Below are 22,731 nucleotides of genomic sequence, written 5' to 3'. Positions count from 1 at the left end.
CATCCTGGCCCAATGGAATGGAACATGAACATGGTCTGGTTCCCTCTGGGAAGTCAGGTAAGGCACAAGCTCAGGACACTAACAAAGCTTTCAAAAAGCTGAGATCTGATCAAGTCCCATTGAAATCGCAGGACATTTTAAACTTTCCCACCAAAGAAAGACCAAACTGCCCCCTGCCACCTCATGACATTTCTAAGGGTTGCCTGAGCGAAGGGCAGACAAGCTCACTGGCTGCACCAGGAAACTAACCGGCTCAGGCAATGCACCGTCACAAGCCCAAAGGAACCATGCCATTGAGGCACAAATCATTGTTTTCACCTTTCAATCTCGGCAAGTGTAAGACTGTCTGTGTTATTGGTGCTGTCATGAGGACAAAGATTCACACAGAGCCCCCTGACCGCTGTTCTGACTGCCTCACCTCACCCCACGCCCATCTCCCCAGTATGCACCACTCTCGAGAAAGAGGAGGCCAGCCATGAGGCCACTGCATTCTGGGGTCACTGCACAGCAAGTGGCCTTGCAAGTCCACACCAGGCAGGGCTGCTCTCAGGAAGGGTCAGCTTAGGTACAGGTGTCTGCATGGACAAGTCCAAATAGAGCACCAAGTCCCTAGTCATTATCTCCTTTGTATGGCAGGGCATGGGAAGGCCCTGGCCAGGATCAGGGCCCTGCTGGGAGAGTGCAGGAGGATGCCTACCCTACAGAGCCAGCCACAGGCCAGGCAAGGCCCCTGAGGCACTGAGCATGGAGGTGACTGGCTCAGACTCAGCCAGACAGAGCCAGGAACAGAAACCAAGTCCTCTCCCAACCCCCAGACCTCTGTCCTCATCTTCTACAGCACACTCAGCCTGCCACTCTAGGCAGAATACTCCCTGGGGCTGGAATCTTCACCCCACGTATGAGAACCTGAACTCAGCAGTGCGGGGCAGCGGGGGTGGGGTGTTAGGGCTCTGGGGGTCTCAGGTGCCCCCCTTGGCACCTGACTCAGGCATAATGCCATGGCCCCTTCCCTTGGCTCAGCCCCTCCTCCTGTGTGACTGAACGGCAGCTGGGCCAAACCGGAACTGAGCACTGCCAGTCAGCCCGGGTTGGCCTGGTGGCCCCTCTGATCTGAGAGAGGTGTCCAGTGTCCCGCAGGGGTTCCAGCGGCTCTGCAAATGTCACCAATCCAGCGCTCAGTGTCACCCACCTGCAACTCTGCAGCCCGTGGCAGCTGCCTCATTTCCCCACCGGCAGAGCAGCTCCTGAGCAGACAGGACCCCACCGCAGTCACTGCTGCCCGCCCCTCCTCCCTTGGCGCTCTGTACCTTGGGCTGAAGCTGCCCAGTTGAAGCTCATTTTACAACGCAGACAATACTTCTCTCTGGGCCCCATTTGCACAGCGCCCGCCTCAGTGCCGCTGGCTATATTTACCAACATGCTGCCTGCTTCTTCTTTCTCCCCCTATTCGGTGGTGGAGACAAACTACACCAGCACCTGGGGTTAGTTGCTGAGCCCACTGCTATGCCACCCGAGTCCCATGGCCCAGACCTAGGGCCATTTCCTGAACATGACCCCCAGAGCCCCACACCAGGGCACCATGCCCACCTGAGTAGCAGGATGCTGCGCCCAGCCCTCAGCCCCTACACAACAGTTACTCTCCCCGGCTGGCGAGGATTACACTTCCGCACCTGGGACGAGCTGAACAAACGCAAGACCCTGTTCCGAGACCTGGGCAGCGCTTTAGGGGCCCGGGAAGCCATCTGGTGGGCCCCAGGCCCACGGAGAGGCACGAGCAGGGTGTTCCAGCAGGCAGGAGTGTCACAGCAGCAGAGCAGAGGCAACTGGACCGTAGCAAGAGGCCAATCGAGAGAAGAAAGAGACTTCCCCAAACCTGTCCTGATATGGGCCTGAGCCTTTCATCGGTTTCCTGTTGGGGTTTGGGGGCGGAAGGGTTGCCGTAGTTACACAAAGTTCAAGAGATGCAGAATTAGCTATTTGTTGACACTGTCTTGCAGTCTGGCAGCAGAACGCTCGCTCGCCTTGCGGGGGGCCAAGATGGGCGCAGGAACTTCTTAGACCAGGGCAAGCTGAGGGGAGGAACCAGCCCTCAGCCTCCCTTAAAGGGTTGCTGTCCTCAGGACTCAGGCTTTCGTCTCAGGGTGGGGAGGCAGTTAAATTCCCACCTCCAGGGAGGGAGGGGATGATGAACACCACACAAAGGACTGGCAAAGAACGGAGCAAAAACCGTGGCCACAAAGCACCCGAAGGGGCTTGGCTCAGCTGCAGGGGAAGATGCAGCCCATCAAGGTCAGCATCCAGCCTGGAGTCCCCACAGTAGTGGTGCCCAACCTGGAGTCCATGGATCCCTGGGGGTCTGCAAGGGTAATGTAGGGGCACCATGAAAAATATAAAAGATAAATAAAATAAGTTTTAGATAAATTGCAAATTTGAAAGCTTTGTCAGCCAGGATTAAAGATGAACCCTTCCTTAAACATTAGGTCCTGTGAGGAGCAACACATCCAGCTACAATGGACAAACCAACTGCAGAGGGGTGGCAGCAAGCCTGCAGCCCAAAGACACAGCCCTGCCTGGTCTGCAGGGCAGGGCGTGCACACTGCCATTGTGTCTGGTGAGGAGCGGCCCTAGTACTGTGTGTGAGGAGATTCACAGAGCAGTTACCCCTGAACGCTTCATGGCGTTGCAGCTGCCCTAGGGGCTGGGTTAGAAACAGGGGTGGCGTTGGCCAGCTTTTGCAGTCCTGGTTCCCACAGGGGTGGCAGCTTGTTCCTGGCAGCCCTCCTGAGGGAATCCACCAGCACCTGGAAATGCATGTGGTCACAGAAGTTCACCAGTACCCAGAACACCTGCAGTGCTCACCTCCCTTCCTGATTGTGCCAGAACACTAGCCAATCTCCCTGGAGCCTGGACCTACTGCACTCCTAGCTCTGTGCACCAGGAGGCCGGGTTACAGTGAACAAAGTTCCCATTGGAAACTAACGGCCTGTCTACACAGCCACTTGCCACACGGTAACTTTTTCACTCACCATTGTGAGAAATACGTCCCCCCCCAAACACATCAAGTGAAATCATAGTAAAACACCAGCGTAAACAGGTTCCCAGCACTGTCAGCTGCTCCCCTTGTGGAGGGTGTTTAGCTGGAGCCCTGGAAGAGCTTGCCCAGTGTTGGTGCTGTGACCACACTGCCATGCCGCAGCTGCCTTTTAAACTCCCAAGTGTAGACAAAGCCTCAATGCGGTTGTTTGGTTAAAGAGAAACCAGACAGTATTACCTCTTGGAGAGGCTCTGGCCATGCAAGGGTGTGACTTCACTCCCGCTCTCTGCTTTAGCAGTGAGCAACCACTGGCTGAAAATGCTGAACAGATTCTCAAGAGCCAGCAAAGCTCTCAGACTTTCAGAAAGCCACATCTCCCTGAGCACAGCACCCCAGCAGGAGACCTGGGTAACCCACACAGCTCGGGTGGCTCACTGTCCCATGGAGACAAGTACCAGACAGGGAGCCAAGTTAGTCTATCTTCAAAAACAACAAGAAGGCCTGTGGTACCTTACAGACTAACAGATATTTTGGAGCAAAAGTTTTCATGGGCAAAGCTGTAATTTATCCCTGCATGTCTTCTCAGAGCCCAGTAAGCAGTAGAAGTGTCAGTAATTCTGTTAGATGATACTGAACTGTGGTTACCTGGCCCTGAGTCAGCCCAGCCCCAGAGCATGTGCCTAACCTGAAACACTAGTCCTCTTGAATGTAGTGGGGCTGTTCCCATGCTTAACACTGTGCAGATGCTTAATATTGGGCTCGAGAAAAGTTCTTTGCCCACAAAAGTTTATGCTCCAAAATATCTGTTGGTCTATAAGGTGCCACAGGACTTCTTGTTGTACCATGCAGTGGCTCCTGTACCACTTACATAAAAATGGCCACACTGGGTCAGACCAAAAGTCCATCTAGCCCAGTGTCCTGTCTTCCGACAGCAGCTAATGCCAGGTGCCCCAGAGAGTGAACAGAACAGATAATTATCAACTGATCCCTCCCCTGTCACCCATTTCCAGCCACTGGCAAACATCAGCCAGGGACTCCATCCCTTCCTATCCTGGCTAATAGCCATTGATGGACCTAACCTAACCTCCACCCCCTCTGCATCCCTCATTTCGAACCTCTGACCTGTCCCCCTTTCCTGTTTTTTCCCCTCACTAGTTGTTCCATGTATTCAGCTCCTCCCACGAGGCTCCAAAGTAAATCCTAGGGAGCACAATAGCTGCAGAAAAATTCCAATAAGAATGTGGACACGACCCTGTAGGAAATGACGTGGGGGATGGAACAACCCACATGACTGAAAGTTCTCGCTTTTGCAGAACTTTTCTCAAGCCCAATATTAAGTACCTGCACAGTGTTAAGCAGAGGAACAGCCCCGCTACATTCAAGAGGGCTCACGCTTCAGGTTAGGCACATGCTTTTGGGTTGAGCTGATTCTGGGCCAGGTAACTACAGAATTTCAATATCATCTAGCAACATTACAGACACTGCCACTGCTTAGCAGGCACTTAGGAGATATTGAGGGATAAATTACAGCTAAATAACAGCACAGAATACAGACAGCCAGGACTGGTGGCTGTAAACAAACTTTACAGGACTGTGAGAAACTTGGCCACACCCATGATGAGTGGTCGTCCGGCTAACTGAAATCACACCAAATTGCAGATGTTGCCGGATAAAAAAGGTTCAAACTCTTATCTTCTATTTTAATCCCCTTAGAGAGGGCTGGCAGCTAAGGCCTATTTTTTTAAGGGTTTGGTATGATCCCACAGCTGTTTCACAGGTTTTGCTCCCCACAGTGTGTAAGGAATCAGTGCAAAAGCAGCACACAAGGTCCTTGGGGTCAGGCCACATAAATACACAGGTCACTTCAGAGGTTCAGACAGCACAGGGCTCATTTTGTCAGCAATTGTGAATGCAGATTTCCGAGCCGCTGCATTGTCTCGCTGGCATGCGGAATCACAGCACTGACAGCCAGGATTAGCAGAAGCAGCCATTGGGTCTAAGCAGCAAAGACAGGGAAACCAGATTTAAGCCAAAGCCATCCCTGGCTGCAGGAGAGACTTTACAAACACACAGTACAGTGAGGAGCATGGCAGATGAACTGAACTTAAGATGCAGGCATGGGAAAGCTGATCTATGCTTGCAGACAAGCCAGACTTCCTGAGAAGCATCTGAAACCATTCTATTCCTGCACAGTGTATGGCACTGAAATTGCAAAGAAGCCACACATAGCCGGGTTAGAGTACAAAGGGAAATCAACGTTCAAGTTGCACAGTTGCTTCAACGACAGGAAATGCCAGAGTTCAGGTGACCTGCGCTTCCTTAATTTGGGCTCATGTTCTTCAGGGTACAGTTCCTAATCCCAGACGGTTCTTTGCCCCATGGGACTCTGACCTCATTCAGGCCCCAGTGGATTAGAGAGTAAACGGTTAGTTCTTCTTAGCCTCCTCATTCCCTACGCAGCTCCAGGCCTTGTTTACTGCATGCCCCTGAATGCTGTATGCACTCTCCCCGCTTTTCTGCAGTGCTCCTGGCCACAGGAACCAAGGACTGTGCAATCCCTCTGGAGCTCCCCCGCTGGCCCCTGGGGAGGTCATGCTCCCCCACTGCATGCCGAGGCACAAGGCGAGCCAAGGCAACACAGCCACAGATTGCAGGGGCCTCTACTCCCAGTGCCCACCACAGCCACCCAGCGCCTGTTTTCCAAGCAGTGCTGAGCCCTCCCAGCAAACACCACTTTCAGCTACCGCTGTGAGCACTCAGCCCTCCTGCGGCAAGGCCCAGCTGTCTCCAGTCAGGGAGGAGGCACAACCAGGAGCCTGGAGCTCTTAGGACAAACAGCCCTGCCTGCCTCAGTGGGCAGGGCTGGAGGGAAGCAGGAAAGGTGACCCAGGATAATGCCTGGTCCCGGTGCTGCCACCCCCTAAGGAACAGGGCCTGGCTTTTCATGCTGGAGGGGGACAGCTGTGCTCTCCCCCCCACCCCACTCCCAGCCAAACTTCCCCTGGTCACATATGCTCTGCGTTTGGCCCTATAAAACAGTCACAAGAGCACAGCCACCCCACAGCCCCTCACCTGGGGAGGAGCAGCTGCCGGTTGGAGCTTCACGCCAGCCAATGTGGGCTTGGTGCGGTGCTCTCACAAGGCAGGCCCAGGCCCGGGCCTGGCAGCCAGTTTAGAAGGCTGATCTGGCCGTGGTGTGCTGGATCCCAGGGCCCTTTATAGTGCAGATGGAGCAGCAGAGTTGGGGAGCAAGAGGACTAGGTGGCACCCAGCAGGGTGCAGGGACTGTCCAGAGCTGGTACACACCCATGGGGTGCAGCATGTGTTCTCACAAGGGTGTCGTGGTCTTGGTTCCCTAGCCCGGCTCTTTGCTCTGAGCTGTGCCCGTGAGCTGGGAGACCGGCGAGAACAGTTGAGCCACATAGGCTTTCCACACAAGCCCTGCCAGGGTCATCTGACTGGACTCTGGACTCCCAAGAGACAAGCGCCGGGGGGATTGTACCAAACGCCCCGCTAGCTGAGCCCTGCTGCCCAACCCCCCAACCTCCCTCCTATGCAAGCTGACCCCACTGAGCCCATGGGGGACGGCTTCCCTGACCTGGGTAAAGGCAGAATTGCTCAGCTTGTGCCTGAATCTCATGGTGCCCAGCCGCAAGCACCAGGCCCTACAGCCACTAGCAGAGGGTGGTGTTGGCTCTGGGGTGCTCCCTGAGCCCAGCAAAGCATCCCGGTGCCCAGCCTGCTCTACAGGAGGGAGCCAGAGCATGAAGGTTTTGGGGTGACATGAAAACAGGGCCCTGGCAAGTAGCCCAGTGAACCCGAACCCCACTCGAGCCACAGGCCTTTCACTACTGCCATGGGTGAGACACGTCTGCCTTCCTCTGCTGTCACTGCTCCTCCAGACTGGGGGGGCCCAGGGACCTCTTCCAGCCAGGCTGATGCTGCTCCACCTGGTCCTGGAGGAAATGGGGGCTCCAGGGGTCCCCCTTCCCTGCAGCCCATGCTGCTTCTCCTGGCAGGGTGGCTCCAGAGCTACCTCTCTCCTCCAGTGCTGGTTACCCTCCCTGCAGTTCCTGAGACTGCCAAGGCCCCTCCCAGGTTATGGGAGTGGGCCTTCTCCAACCCCCTTTCCTAGAAGCAGCAGCAAGTGCAGGAGGCTGGGTAACAGGGGACTGTAATTAGCAGGTGAGTCAGCCCCTGTCCCCCCCCCCCCCCCCCCGCAGTGACTGTGGTGCCAGCTGTGGAGGCTGGGTGCCCCCAACAGGTCTGGGCCATTTTGAGATCCCACATCTAGATTCCAAACAAACCCGGAGTTCCCCTGGCCTTCCGGCTAACATAGAACCACACAGGGGACACAAGCAACAACCAGGGGGCTCCCAAGCCCACTGGATGAACCTACTTGACACACTTGGTGAGTGTCCCTGACATGTCCTTGACTCAGGCTGCTGCTGCTGAGAGTCAGAGCTCCATTGGATGCCTCAGATCCTTCTTCAGCCCCACTATGGGAGCCTCTTTTTAGTGAGCACAAAGCCACATCTGGATCTGTCTCCTCTTACCACTATTGAGCCGGCAGCAACGCCCATTCCCAGCCCTCGATATGGCTGACAGAGGGACCCTCACCTAAATAGCAGCATTCTCCTTAGAGCATTTTGTTGCAACCGCATCAAGGCATGAGAGAAGAGAATCAGGCTGAGTTTCCACCCATTAAAAAATGTGCAACACATGGGAACAGGGTGCATACAAGGACACATGCAAGAGAGCTGTTCTTACATCTATGCCTTTAAGTGAACAAATCCCTGTATCCTGGGCTTTCAGCAGCAGAGCCACTGTTTTGGCAGTACACACAGCCAGAGGGAAGAGGGCATTTCAACCCTTACTGCTCTGCCACTGGGCCAGGCATTCTGGATTGCCCCTTAGAATGAGCGACAGCAATGAAGGGTCCTGTGGCACCTTACAGACTAACAGAAAAGTTTTGAGCATGAGCTTTTGTGAGCACAGACTCACTTCATCAGATATGAAGCGAGTCTGTGCTCACAAAAGCTCATGCTCAAAACTTTTCTGTTAGTCTATAAGGTGCCACAGGACCCTTCATTGCTGTTACAGATCCAGACTAACACGGCTACACCTTCGATACGTAGAATGAGTGGTGGCTTGTGACATCCCCAGGTGCTAGGCTGGAACACACCTCCCCTTTCCACAGGCCTGTCCCAGTGTGTAGCAGTGTACCCGGGCACCTCTACTCCAGCCCCAGCAGGGCCAGTGTGTGGCACCTGGACATGCCTGCCTGACAGCAGAGGGGCTGGGCTGGGCCGGGCTGGGCCGGGCCGGCATTTCTCACAGCTGCTCTTCCTCCTTCAAGGCTACAGAGAAGCTGAGAAGGGAGAACACTGCTTCCTTCATGCCCAGCCTGGGCCAAGGGGGCAAATGAGTCAGGAGCCAGCTGCACACACCCCGCCAGGCCACCTGCTGCGTGCCACACTGTTCACTTCCCAGCAGCCCCATAGCCAACACAAAGCCAATGCCTCTGCACCTGTGCCCCACTCTGAGAAGCTCTCCTATGGGGCAGCAGTAAGAAGAGGCCTGTTATTACATACCCAAGGCGAGTGAATCTGGCGGAGGCTCCTAGCAGCTCAGAGCTCTGACTCTCACCTGCACAGCACAGGTGAAAAGATCACAACCACCCTCCATCCCACTTACAGTGGCTTCCGCTTACTCACACATCCTGGGTCAGGTAAGACACATGCCCTCATTTGCATAGGGAGGGGTCAGGGCTCCTTGGGTTTAACCCTTTGTTCGCCCCATCCCAGCTGGCAGGGAGGGTTCTGAGTAATCACAAAGGGGTGGCTTTGCACATATCTCTTCTGACAACAAATATTAAAGAAGGCCCCAGGAGAAGGGGACTGACCCCTGAACCCTCTCTTGGCCCACAGCCTCTTCAAGTCTAGGCCAGCTTTGGTGACCCCATTAACATGGAGGAGTGACCCACTGTAGGGTGCTGAAATCCAGCCCACTTACTCCTCCTGCACACTCTGCCCCCTGGGCTAAGGTCAGAAGCAAAGCCCCAGTGTGTGGGGCCAGCAGCCCAGACCCTGGCATGTGGGGCTGGCAGCTGGGACCCCCGGCACATGGGGCTGGCAGCAGAACCCCCGGTATGCATGGCCAGCAGTGTGTGGGGCTGGCAGCAGAACCCCCAGTGTGCAGGGCCGGCAGCCCAGACTATGGCATGTGGGGCCAGCAGCAGAGCCCCTGGCATGGGGGAATGGCAGCAGAGCCCCTGGTGTGCACAGCCATCAGCCTAGACCCTGTTACATGGGGCTGACAGCAGAGCCCCTGGCGTGCAGGACTGGCAGCAGAGCCCCTGGTATGCACAGCCAGCAGGACCAGCAGCTGAGCCCCTGGGACTCTGGTACGTGGGGCTGGCAGCTGTGACCCCAGATGTGCAGGACTGGCAGCAGAACCCCCAGCGTGCAGGGCCAGCAGCTGGGACCCCAGGCACGCAGGGCTGGCAGCTGGGATTCAGGGCATTAGAGCGGGAGCCCAAGGGTGCTGCAGCATCCCCTGCATCACTAGTTCCCACACCCAAGCCTGTGTGGGGAGCATTACACGACTCTGTCCCTGCAAATGGGGGTCTCAGCACAGCCACACTGCTAGTGGAGTCTGGGTCCTCATGCCAAGCCTTCTCCTGTGAAGTGCAACCTGGCTTGCAGGGGCTCAAAGCTTTGCAGAAGTGACTTGGGGCTCCCAAGGTGAGGTGCAAATGGGGACCCGCTAGGGGTTCTCTGGGGGGAACCCCCAAACCTGAGGTTCCGCAGAGCTTAGCTGCGGGCTCTGAGTCCTGTTTTCACATTTCCTTACGTGACACCTGCGCACAGTGCGGAGCAGGCAGGTGCCAAGGGAAACCCACGTGAAGGGGCAATACAGCAGAATATGGCTGCGGCCGGAATGTGGGTCAGTGCAGGGGAGGCCAAGACCTTCTGGTTGTCAACATGTGTTAATTGTGACTAGATGCAGCAGAGCACAGGTGGGATGCTGGTGCCGGGGGAGGGTTATGGGGCGCCTCATTTCCTAAGGGGAGAGCTGCTAGGGACCAAACTCAGCCTCAGCCTTGCCCTCTCCATTCAGCTGTCAGCCCTGCAGAGATCCCCTGCTATATCCCTGCCTGCCTGCCCACTGTACCCCGCTGCCTGGGAGCCAGTGTGGCTTGGGAGAGGGCGAGGGCAAGGAACTCCCAGCAGGGCAGGGACAGGACTTTGCCCAAGGTCCCAGCAGCTAAGAACTGACACCCTGCTCTCAGCTCAACACAGCCCCAACTCCCTGAAATACAGGTGAATTAACTACTCCCAGGCTGCATGCAAAGGTCTACCCCATTGCAAAGGTGCTTGGTGGGTCTGACACCCCTTTACCTGCTTGCGGCAAGCAGGCACTTCCTATCCCAGCCTTGCCTCAGGGGTTCCCCAGAGTGCTGGGGCGCTGCCACATAGGGTGTGTTCTTTCCTTAACCCGTCAGCTGGGAACATTCAAAACAAACACAGCCTCGGATGTCACAGACGCTGTAGTGTCTGCATCACACACAGAACACAGCACACCCATGTACAGGCACCTACCATGCATCTTCCAACCCCCAAGGGCAGACTTGCAATAGCAGGTGCCAGCTGGGCTCCTCTGAAAGCCCAGCCCCGGCTGTGAGTGCAGCCTCCCACCCACCTCCCTCCTGCCCCTTGTGCACAGAGACAGTTCTGCTGCTGGCTCTGCTAGGCCCTTAGCTGGGCCCCCTGGGTGCAGGGCCTGAAGGTGGCATAGCCTGCAGGGCCACAGACCCACAGCCTCAGGGACATCTAGGCACCAAGTGTCCCTGACATCACGGAAGTCAGGAGCCCAAATGGCTCTGTGGCTGTAGGTTTAAGGCCAGAAGGAGCCCCCAGCTCACCGGCTCTCACCCCTGTGCAATATTACTGGATTCTGATGTGACCAGGCTGAAAATCCATTACTCTCTTTGCACCAAATCTACTCTAAAGTGGGCCAAGGAAGGATCTGTCAAAAGCAGGCAATTCGCTCGCTCTGTTTGTGCTGCTCATGGGTGTGTATCATTGCTGTGTTTGAAGTGTACTTCAGCTCTGTACTTGTATCTCAAATGTTTGCTTCTGGGAGACATCAAGAGGAGGTGTGGCAGCCTACAGCAGGAGGGTTTCTAGTCCGGTGAACCAGAGCACCGAGGAGTCCTGTAACACCTTAAAGACAGAGAATTTTATGTATTCACTGATGAGCTTTCATAGGTAAAACCCACATCGTCTGTGTTTTTTGTGAAGCCACACACAAACACGGCTACCCCTGGAGACTATCAACTGACGGTGGGCCTTCAGTGGCGCCAATCCACATCTAAGGAACTTAGTGACCCTTCAGACCAGCATATAGGCCCTGGGTACAGCCCTGAAAAAGGGATTGAGTCAGGCACAGACTGGTGACAATCTCCATTTTGGGAGGTACTTTCACACGGAAAGAACAATGGAATCCTCTCCACGTAAAAAAAGCCCTACAGGCAGAGCCATCCTGTTCATAGGACAAAGTGGGGAGGCTGCCTCAGGCCCCATGCTTTTGGGGGAGGATTATCTGGGGCAGGGTGGAGGCAGTGTAGCAACCCTAAATGGCTAGGTATATTTTAATAGAACTTTGTATTACTATGTACCTTGGTATCACCCTGTATCTTTTGTATTACTCTTTAGATTTGTTATTTTATACTACCTTCTACCTTTGTATTATCCTTTATATTGGTTATTATATATTCATAAGACGCTTTGTACCAGATTCCATATTGTACCTAAAACTCCATTTTATGCTTGTAAGAGCCTGTAACATTTGTGCTGGCTGTGTGTGTGACAGCCACCTGGAAGTGTGAATTTGGATGCTTATAGAGTTACCCTCTGGAGCCAGCCTGTCTGGACAACAAAGACTTGGTGGCTGAAGAACAATAAGAACTAGACTCTGCAGCAGTGACCCACCCAGAGATGAAGATTACGTCCCATCTGTAGGTGATGAGTCACACAGAAACCTGGGCAGTGGGAAAGGATCAAACTCACTGCCATTGACTGTAACAGCAAAGAAGGGTCCTGTGGCACCTTATAGACTAACAGAAAAGTTTTGAGCATGAGCTAAAGGTATGTGTGTTACTGAAGAGGAATTATTGCACCGTTTTGGAAAGAGAAGTGGATGAGCTGACTTTTATATTCAAATTCGGCACATTCACACATGGTTTAAATCGTGATGGGAACTTTCTGAGTCACTATAGGGGCTCGTCTGCATACTTGGCTCAATCTAATTCTTGACCTTTCCCCCAACCCCTCCACTCTCTGATTTGCTCACCTTGATTATCTTTTTCTGATTTGCCCTCCTTGCTTACTGTTTTTGGTTCTCTGTCCTAAATATGGAGTCTGTTCTGGTCTGAAGAAGTGGGTCTGTCCCATGAAAGCTCACCTAATAAACTATTTTGCTAGTCTTTAAAGTGCTACTTGACTGCTTTTTGTTTTGATAGTGTATAGACTAGCACAGCTTCCTCTCTGTTACTATAGAAGTTGTGTGCACCACTACAGGGTTGGGTTCCTCTTCTCATCTTGTCAACATGGGGGCATTGATCCGGATCAACAGAACCTGGCTCCACACTCCTCTACTCTAATCCATCTGGCCAATGGATTGGAGTGAGCAACCTTAGGTAACTATAAGCAACCACAAGATGGTGTGTGCATGCGTGCGTGCATCTGAGCAAACGATGTATATTATGTACATATAATATAATGGTGCTGTCCTTAAAGGGTCCTGCACTTCCAGGCAGCTCCTTGTGTGCCTCAGAGACTCAGGGAGGCTCCCCTGGTTGCCCTTGGGCTTCCCAAAGATAAGGGTATCCCTCTACTAAGCCAAGTTCATCATAGGCCAGTCCAAATTTGTGGTGGCTGCTAGTGGCTGTAGGGCCAGGTTCTCTCTTCCTCCTCCTGCCTCAAGCTGTTCCGGTCCTACCCCAGTTGGTCAGTCCTACCAGGGAGAGTGGTGTGGGGGAGTCCAGTCCCACCCACTGCCCTGGGCTGTGGCCCAGGGACCCTAGGCATGGACGGAGCCAGTGGAGCTTTTTGCCCCACCCCATGACAGCTCTCTCTCCCTGGCCTTTTCACCCACCACCACCTTCCTCCAGTGCTGGTCTGGTCTGGTCTGGTCTGGTCTGGTCTGGTCTGGTCTGGTCTGGTCTGGTCTGGTCTGGTCTGGTCTGGTCTGGTCTGGTCTGGTCTGGTCTGCACACCTCCAGCCTTGTTCTCTCTGGGCACCATACCACTCCCCTGCTGCTGCCTGGGGAAAGCCTTTTATAGAAAAGCTGGAAGGACTTCATTGGTCCCAGGTGCTTCCACTCCAGCCTGATGCTGGCTTCCCCTGATCAGCCCCAGCTGCCTATGCAGCCTGCAGGACTGCGCTCTCTGGGAACTGACCAGGGGAACAGAAAGGGGTTCCTCCAATGCCCAAAATGTCCCCCTTCCCCAGACACCTGTCGGCTGCAGACTGATCTGCCACAATTCTACATAAACGCAGCGTTCTTGCCTTGTCACTCTAAAAAGATCCTGTGTGCTTCTTATAAGCATAACAGCAGGCGGCAGGCTTGCCAACTGTCAGTACATTTACAGACAGTCCATAAAAAATTAGCAGAAATTGGATGTATCCATAAAGTCCATAAAAAAATTGGTGTCCATAAATTTAATAAAAATGCAATAAAATTTCAAAAAACGGCAATTATTCCATAGCAATTAACTTTATTCTGTGCTGCTTCAGCCATTTTACTGCAGAGCAGCAGAAGTTGGATGTTTTAGTTGTTTATTTAACTCAATGGTTGAGGTGATGTTACATGAATCACGTGATCCACGTACATAAGAACATAAGAACGGCCATACTGGGTCAGACCAAAGGTCCATCTGTCCCAGTATCCTGTCTGCCGACTGTAGCCAGTGGCAGGTGCCCCAGAGGAGGTGAACCGAAGACAATGGTCAAGCGATTTGTCTCCTGCCATCCATCTCCCACCTTGGACAAAAGGCGAGGCACCATACCTTACCCCTTGCTATTAGCCATCTATGGACCTAACCTCCAAATATTTGTTGAGCTCTTTTTTAAACTCTGTTAGAGTCCTGGCCTTCACAGCATCCTCTGGTAAGGAGTTCCACAGGTTGACTGTGCACTGTGTGAAGAAAAACTTTCTTTTATTAGTTTTGAACCTGCTACCCATTAATTTCATTTGGTGTCCTCTAGTTCTTATATTATGGGAAAAAGTAAATAACTTTTCTGTATTCACTTTCTCCACACCATTCATGATTTTATATACCTCTATCATATCGCCCCTCAGTCTCCTCTTTTCTAGACTGAAAAGTCCCAGTCTCTCTAGCCTTTCCCCATATGGGACCCGTTCCAAACCCTTAATCATTTTAGTTGCCCTTTTCTGAACCTTTTCTAATGCCAATATATCTTTTCTGAGGTGAGGAGACCACATCCGCATGCAGTACTCAAGATATGGGCGTACCATAGTTTTATATAGGGGAAGTAAGATATTCTTCGTCTTATTTTCTATCCCTTTTTTAATTATTCCTAACATCCTATTTGCTTTACTGACTGCCGCTGCACACTGTGTGGATGTTTTCAGAGAACTATCCACTATAATTCCAAGATCCCTTTCCTGATCTGTTGTAGCTAAATTTGCCCCCATCATATTGTATGTATAATTGGGGTTATTTTTCCCAATGTGCATTACCTTACACTTACCCACATTAAATTTCATTTGCCATTTTGCTGCCCAATCACTCAGTTTGCTGAGATCTTTTTGAAGTTCTTCACAGTCTGCTTTGCTTTTGACTATCCTGAACAGTTTGGTGTCATCTGCAAACTTTGCCACCTCACTGCTTACCCTTTCTCTAGATCATTGATGAATAAGTTGAACAAGATTGGTCCCAGGACTGACCCTTGGGGAACACCACTAGTTACCTCCTTCCATTGTGAAAGTTTACCATTTATTCCTATCCCTTGTTTCCTGTCTTTTAACCAGTTCCCAATCCATGAAAGGATCTTTCCTCCTATCCCATGACCACCTAATTTACATAAGAGCCTTTGGTGAGGGACCGTGTCAAAGGCTTTCTGGAAAGCTAAGTAAACTACGTCTACTGGGTCCCCCCTGTCCGCATTCTTGTTAACCCCTTCAAAGAACCCTAATACATTAGTAAGACACAACTTCCCTTTACAGAAACCATGTTGACTTTTGCTCAACAAATCATGTTTGTCTACATGTCTGACAATTTTATTCTGTACTATTGTTTCCACTAATTTGCCCAGTACTGACATTAGACTTACCGGTCTATAATTGCTAGGGTCTCCTTTAGAGCCCTTTTTAAATGTTGATGTTATATTAGCTGTCTTCCAATCATTGGGTACTGAAGCTGATTTAAAGGATAGGTTACAAACCACCGTTAATAGTTCTGCAATTTCACATTTGAGTTTTTTCAGAACCCTTGCATGAATACCATCCAGTCCCGGAGACTTGTGACTGTTTAGCTTATCATTTAGTTCCAAAACCTCCTCTAATGACACTTCAGTCTGGGAGAGTTCCTCAGATTTGTCACCTGTAAAGGACGGCTCAGATTTGGGAATCTCTCTCACATCCTCAGCCATGAAGACTGAAGCAAAGAAATCATCTAGTTTTTCCGCAATGGCATTATCTTCCTTGATTGCTCCTTTTATGTCTCTATCGTCCAGAGGCCCCACTGCTTTTTTAGCAGGCTTCCTGCTTCTAATGTACTTAAAAAACATTTTACTCTTGTTTTTTGAATTTATGGCAAACTGTTCCTCAAAATCTTTTTTGGCTTTTCTTATTGCATTTTTACATTTAATTTGGCAGTGTTTATGTTCCTTTCTAATTTGATCACTAGGATGTGACTTCCACTTTTTAAAAGATGCCTTTTTATCTCTCACTGCCTCTTTTACATGGTTGTTAAGCCATGGTGGCTCTTTTTTAGGTCTCTTACTGTGTTTTAAATTTGGGGTATACATTTAAGTTGGGCCTCTAATATGGTATCTTTGAAAAGTTTCCACGCAGCTTGCAGGGATTTTACTCTAGTTACTCTACCTTTTAATTTCTGCTTAACTAACCTCCTCATTTTTGTGTAATTCCCCTTTTTGAAATTAAATACCAGAGTATTGGACTGTTGCGGTGTTCTTCCCAATACAGGAATATTAAATGTTATTATGTTATGGTCACTATTTCCAAGCGGTCCTGTAATAGTTACCTCATGGGCCAGATCCTGTGTTCCACTCAGTACTAAATCAAGAATTGCCTCTCCCCTTGTGGGTTCCTGTACCAGCTGCTCCAAGAAGCAGTCATTTAAGGCATCAAGAAATTTTCTCTGTGAATCCCTTCCTGAGGTGACATGTACATGTTATCATCTATGTTATCCTGCCAAGTTAGTATCAGCACGTTGGCAACATGACTAACTAAATGAAAGTGAGTTAAGTAGCATATTGTTCATGTGCTGTACGAATGACAGTGATTACTTTTTACTTTTGGCCATTTATGTTGTCTTTATAGAGTATAAAATTATGTCCGTAAAAAAATTTGTCTGTCTGTAAATTTTTCCCATTTTGTCTGTAAATGAAATTTCTGTGGGTTGGCAAACCTGGCAGGTGATGATAGCAGCAGGGGGTCACCTTCTTTTGCCCCCGTTTCCCTGCACTTACCACATAACGCAAGTAGCACCCTGCTCCACTCCGCCACAGCCTCCTGGCCCACGGCTACCCCTCTCCCCACCACTGCAGTGCAGTGGAGCTCAGTGGGCTGGGAGGGAGGCAGAGCAGACTATTGCGTGCAAGTGCTGTGTGGTGAGTGTGGCAGACGGAGGTAACCCCCTGCTGCTGCTGCCTTCTATCATCTTGCCTAGGCTGGTTGGGGAGAGAGTCAGGAGGTGGGACGGGAAAGATGAACAGGGAAGGGGCGGAGCCTGCAGCACAGGGGAGGGGGTAACTTAGGACCCCACACCTAAGGCACTGAGGGGGTTGCCCCAGCCCACCCCGCAAGATGGCCCTGCTTAGAAGTTCCTCCATTGCCTTCATTCCATCTCTTAGTTTCAGGAGCATCTTTGCTATGAACTGGGCCCAGAAGGAACCATGACCATCCAAACAAAGATGTGTTCCTGAGACTTTTAGCACAGCGGTTTATTCCAACTCTGCTACAAGCCTGCACCAAGGATTTTGCATTCATCAACAACAACCACCATGGGCTCAGCATCCATTGGTGTCTGATGTCTCCCTTACTATTTCCTTCCTTCTTTCCCTGTCAAGTGTGGACTGGCTTAGTTTCTGTAGACTAGCTAGCTAGTAGTGTCCAGGAAATGTCTCTCTCGCATGGAGTAATTGAAACATAAGTTGCTGGATACTACAGTACAAATCAAGGATGGTCTGACCGGTACCACACTCTACCAGAAGCCCACTGATCGCTATACTTACCTACACGCGTCTAGTTTCCATCCTGCACACACAACTAGATCCATTGTTTACAGTCAAGCCCTTAGGTACAATCACATTTGCTCTGATCCTACTGACAGAGACCAAAAACTAGAAGACCTTTACCAAATATTCATACACTTGAATTACCCACCAGGAGAAATAAAAAAAACAAATCGACAGGGCCAGACGAATACCCAGCGACCAGCTACTCCAAGATAGGTCCAAAAAAGCCAAGAACAGAACACCACTGGTCATTACCTACATCCCCCAACTTAAACCACTGCAACGCATTATTAAAGACCTATAACCTACCCTTAATCAGGATGCCACACTCCAGAAGGCCCTAGGTGCCAGGTCTGTTCTCTCCTATAGACAACCTCCCAACCTTATGAGGATTCTCACCAACAGCCACAGTCTATACTGCAGGAACACCAGTCCTGGAACTTTTCCTTGCAACAAAGCCTGCTGCCAGGTTTGTCCACATATCTTTTCTGGAGATACCATTACTGGACCTAACCAGGTTAGTCATAGAATCACGGGCACATTCTCATGTTCTTCAACTAACATCATATATGCCATCATGTGACAACAATGCCCAGATGCCTTGTATATTGGACAGACTTCAAACTCTTAGACAAAGAGTTAATGGGCACAAAACAGACATAAAAACACTCCTGATCCACAAACCGGTCAGCCAATATTTTAATGGAGTGGGCCATTCTGTTAATGACTTAAAAGTCTGCGTCTTACTGAAGAAGAATTTTCACAACAGTCTTGAAAGAGAGGCTGCTGAACTCTCTTTCATATTCAAATTTGACACATTAATAGGTGGTTTGAACCGGGATGCGAATTTTTTTGGTCATTATAGGGGGTCTTTTGCATACTTGGCTCAATCTAATTCTTGACACCCCCCCCCACACCTCTACTCTCTGATTTGCTCACCTTGATAATTTTTTTTCTGATTTGTCAACCTTGATTACTATTTTTGGTTCTCTGTGCCTTAAATATTGAGTCTGTTCTGGTACGGCTATGGTCTGAAGAAGTGGGTCTGTCCCACAAAAGCTCACCTAATAAATTATTTTGTTAGTCTTTAAAGTGCTACTTTACTGTTTTTTTGTTTTGATAGTATATAGACTAGCACGGCTTTCTCTGTTATTTCTGTAGTAGGTTCTCTTTTGGCTGTATCTTCCTATAGAATTCCTCACTGGCGACCTTCTGCATCCATCCTATTTTCAGGCTCTTTCTATAACAACTCCTCTCAAACGCCAATATTCTTCTCTTGGAATCTTTCATTATCACCCATCTCTCACATCCATACCACAAGCTGCTCAATACACACATTTTCAAGACGTTCAGCTTCATTCCTAAAGTAATCATTTTGCTTTTCCAGATCTTATACATCGCCTTCAAACTCACACTTGCTTTTGCTATTCTAGTCGTTATTTCCTTCTTACAGTCTTGATTATATGTTATGTTGCTCCGCAGATGCATGAACTTCTCTGTGTTCTCTAGTTCGATCCTGTCTACCTGGCTCTTCCTTCCTATTTCCTTATCTACAAATACCATTGTCTTTGGTTTATCGATGTTCATAATCAGTCCATACAGCTTTCCTTCCTCATTTAGCACCTGCACCATTCTCACTAGCTTCTCTTCATCTTCCTCAATGATAATGATATCATCTGCAAACCTCAAGTTGTTTATTCTCATCCCATACAGACATATCCCTTCTACCTCTTCCTTGATCTTGTCTCTCACTCTCTCTAGGTTTGTGACGAAGGTACTCTGTGATATCGGATCTCCTTGTCTTGTATCTCTATTCGTTCCAAACCAACTTCCCAACTCTCTGCAAGTTTTCACCGCTGCCTCTGCATTGTCGTTGATATCCTTCAACAACCATATCAGTCTGCTATCCACTCTGTATGATGCCAATGCCGCCCAAGTCACTTTGTGATCTATACTGTCAAATGCTTTCTGAAAATCGATGAAATAATAGTAGATGTTCTTTTATTAAACTTTCTCTGCTATTAATCTTAGTGCCAATATCTGCTGTATGGTACTTCTATCTTTCCTTAATCCCAGTTGCTCATCTGCTAGATGTTCTATCTTCAATCTCAGTCTCTCCATCAGTATCATCATCGGGACCTTATGTAGATGATTCATTAGGGCAATTGTTTTGTAGTTCTTGCACTCCAATGCACTTCCTTTCTTCTGTATTGTCACTATCATGGATCTTGTCCATTCCTTAGGTGCCTTCCCTTCTTTCCATGCTATATTACATAGTCAGTGTAGTCTCTGAATCATACTTTCTCTGCCATTTTCGATCATCTCTCCTGTGATCTTATCAACCTTTCTCCTTTATCCACGCTTGGGACTGGCATGGAACCCCCACAGACTTCATGGCAGAGTTGATTTTGCATTGGGCTTATGTAATGTAATTTGCTTGAATATTTTACTCTCAACTGACTTTTTCTTTCTTTTTCCTTACTAAACCTTTAGATTTTAGATTCTAAAGGACTGGCCCAACACACTCTTTTGGGTAAGCGCCAAGGTATACATTGAGCTGGGAATGCGGCTAGTCTTTTGGGATGGAAGAACCTGTTTGGATTTGGTGAGAGTGGTTTTTGTAATGTCTCATCTGTGTAAGGAGGGGACTGGTTGTGGCACAAGGGAATTGCTTGTGTGACTTCTTGCTGGCCTTCATGGCAATAGAAGTGCCATGATGTGACTGGGTTGGTGCCTTATATGGGAGGACCCTCAGTCTTGGGCTGGAAGTAGCCCTGTCTCTGAGCAATCTGGCCTAATCTCACCATCTCAGCAGTGCCCCCAGAAAACCTGTAACATTACACACTGTAGGTCCCAGGCCACCAGAGAGCCAGTACTCCCACCTAGCCCACAGCAACTGAAAGGAGCCTCGATGCTAGACAAGAGCGTGCCGTAGGCAGAGACCAGACGGCATGAAGGGACCGGGAAACGATGACGTGAGATACACCTGAACAAACCTGGATAGTGACCCCTCACCCAGGCGTGCTGCCAATCTGACCTGTAGCCCCCTCTCCCCACACAGTGACAGACACCAGGTTACCCCTTGGCCCTGGGCTTGGAGTTTTTACAGCATATTGAGGAGGCCTCAGGTAGCAGGTTGAGGCCCCTCCGCCTGCACATGAAACAGGCTCTGCAGAGCGCTCATGCAGTTCACCCACACCGGCTGAGAGGGGGCATCCATGAGAGTCCAGCTTTCCAGTTGCTCACACAGGGGCCATGCTATGGAGCCTTCACACAGGTCCCACAGTTAAAAGTAGTGCCCCAGCTCTCGGGTGAGTGGAATGGCTGAGTGGGTCTCTCCCTAGCACCACAGGGGGCCAAGGATGCTGCTCTGTGCTCCGTGGGTAGTGTGGAAGGAGGCTGGCTTGCTGGCTCTGGGTTGCTGCCAGGTCTGCAGCAGCCCATCATCTTGGCGGGGCGAGGCTCTGGCATGCGGCACATACCACTCCTGCTGCTATTTATAGCTCTGCATGCGGCACACCTGGAGCCTTTGCACCAGAGTGCAGTCAGTGGGGTGATTACAGGAATTAACCAGCCTTGACTGATGAGGTCCAGGGGGTAGGGCGACAGCCTGGGAGGCAAGAGTGCTGGCTCCCAGTCTCAGCTCTGCCACGGACCTCCTGAGTGGCCTTGGGCAAGTTGCTTATCCCCCCCGCCCACAACCTCCCTGAGTCATTTGCCCCTCCTGCTCTTCTCTGAAATCAGATTATAAACTCCTGAGGGCAGGGATAGTCATACTCAGCACCCAGCACCACAGAGTATAGGACCAGCCAGACCACTGCTTTGCCCTCAGACCCTCCTGCAGACTGTTATGAGGTCCCCCTCAATTGTCTTTTGTTGGGAGAAAACATGCCCAGTTGTAACCTCTGGTTTTCTGAGCCTGCGATCACTTGTGTTCCTTTCTTCTGAACTCTCTCCAGTTTCTCAGTGTCTCTCCTGAGGTGTGGAACTTACCCTTGTGTAGCAACCCTAAATAGATAGGTATATTTTAATAGAACCTTTGCTTTACTATGTATCTTAGTATTTCCCTGTATTATCCTTTATCTTTTAATAAAAGCTTTGTACCACTTTGTATCTAACTCCATATTGTACCTAAGACACCATTTTAAGGGATATGCACTTCTGTACTAGCCTGTAAACCTTGTGCTGTCTCTGTGTGAGGATGGGGGTGTATTGCATCCACCTGGATATGTGAATGCAGATGCTTAGAGAGTTACCCTCTAGAGCCAGACTGTCTGGACAACAAAGACTTGGTGGTTGAAGAACAATGAGAACTGGACTCTACAGCAGTGACCCACCTGGGGAAGAAGATTAAGTCTCATCTCTAGATGATGAGTCACACAGAAACCTGGGCAGTGGGAAAGGATCAAACCCATCTGCCACTGACTGGTGACTCATAGTGCCTGGGGCAGTCGGACAGAAGCAGGACTGTGGACTAAACACTATAGAAGATGTGTCACCACTACAGAGTTGGGTTCCTCTTCTTGTCTTGTCAGCATCAGAGCATAGATCCAGATAAACAGAACCCGGCTCCACACTCACATCTAATCCATCTGGCCAATGGACTAGAGTGAGCAACCTTGGGTAACTATAAGCAACCACAAGATGGGGTGTGTGTGTGTGTAAACTAAGTATATTATGTGCGTATAATATCATGATACTGTATTCTCAATAAATGCGATGTTCTTGCATTATCCCTTTGACAAGATCCCGTGTGTGCTTCTTATAAGCATAACACTGGGACACAGGGTCCAGCTGAGGCCACTCCTGTGCCAAGGAGAGCAGGACATTTACTTCCCACCTCTTACACACAACACATCTCTTAATACACCCCAGCAGACAGGGCTGTTATCCCCATTGTACAGTTAGGAACCTGAGGCACAGAGTGGCTTACAGGCACGTTAACAATAAGTGGGTTATCAGAGAAGGTGTGGGGCTGTTACTGGATGAGAGAGAGATAACCTAGTGACAGATGATGTAAGGAAAGCTGAAGTACTCAATGCTTTTTTTGCCTCAGTCTTCACGAACAGAATCAACTCCCACAGTACGGTGCTAGACAATGCAGTATGGGAAGGTGGAGGGCAGCCATTTGTGGGGAAGGAACAAGTAATGCGCTATCTAGAAAACTAGATATACACAAAGCCATG

The 22,731-nt window shown here is 50.3% G+C and overlaps 1 protein-coding gene across 4 annotated transcripts in view; it reads right to left on the bottom strand.

The window, feature by feature from the left end:
* Window positions 1-22,731, bottom strand: part of ARHGAP27 (Rho GTPase activating protein 27) — an 81,392-nt gene that overhangs the window by 26,734 nt on the left and 31,927 nt on the right. Inside the window, exon 1 of one of the 4 annotated variants that reach the window (XM_074978863.1) lies at window positions 8,629-8,717. The exons of 2 other annotated variants lie outside the window; for them this stretch is intronic. Coding sequence is in view for 1 of the 2 variants with exons in the window: in XM_074978861.1 (XP_074834962.1) it covers window positions 1,671-1,742 (72 nt within the window). In the remaining variant the exon portion in view is untranslated. Of the gene's footprint in view, window positions 1-1,670; window positions 1,778-8,628; window positions 8,718-22,731 lie in introns of those variants that run through there. One more of the 4 variants, XM_074978861.1, reaches the window with a different exon arrangement.

This window comes from Carettochelys insculpta, chromosome 28 (assembly GCF_033958435.1).
Source record: "Carettochelys insculpta isolate YL-2023 chromosome 28, ASM3395843v1, whole genome shotgun sequence".
In the NCBI taxonomy this organism is placed as follows: Eukaryota; Metazoa; Chordata; order Testudines; family Carettochelyidae; genus Carettochelys; species Carettochelys insculpta.
The sequence above is the reverse complement of the archived record's forward strand: the minus strand, read 5'-3'. Positions and strand labels throughout refer to the sequence as shown.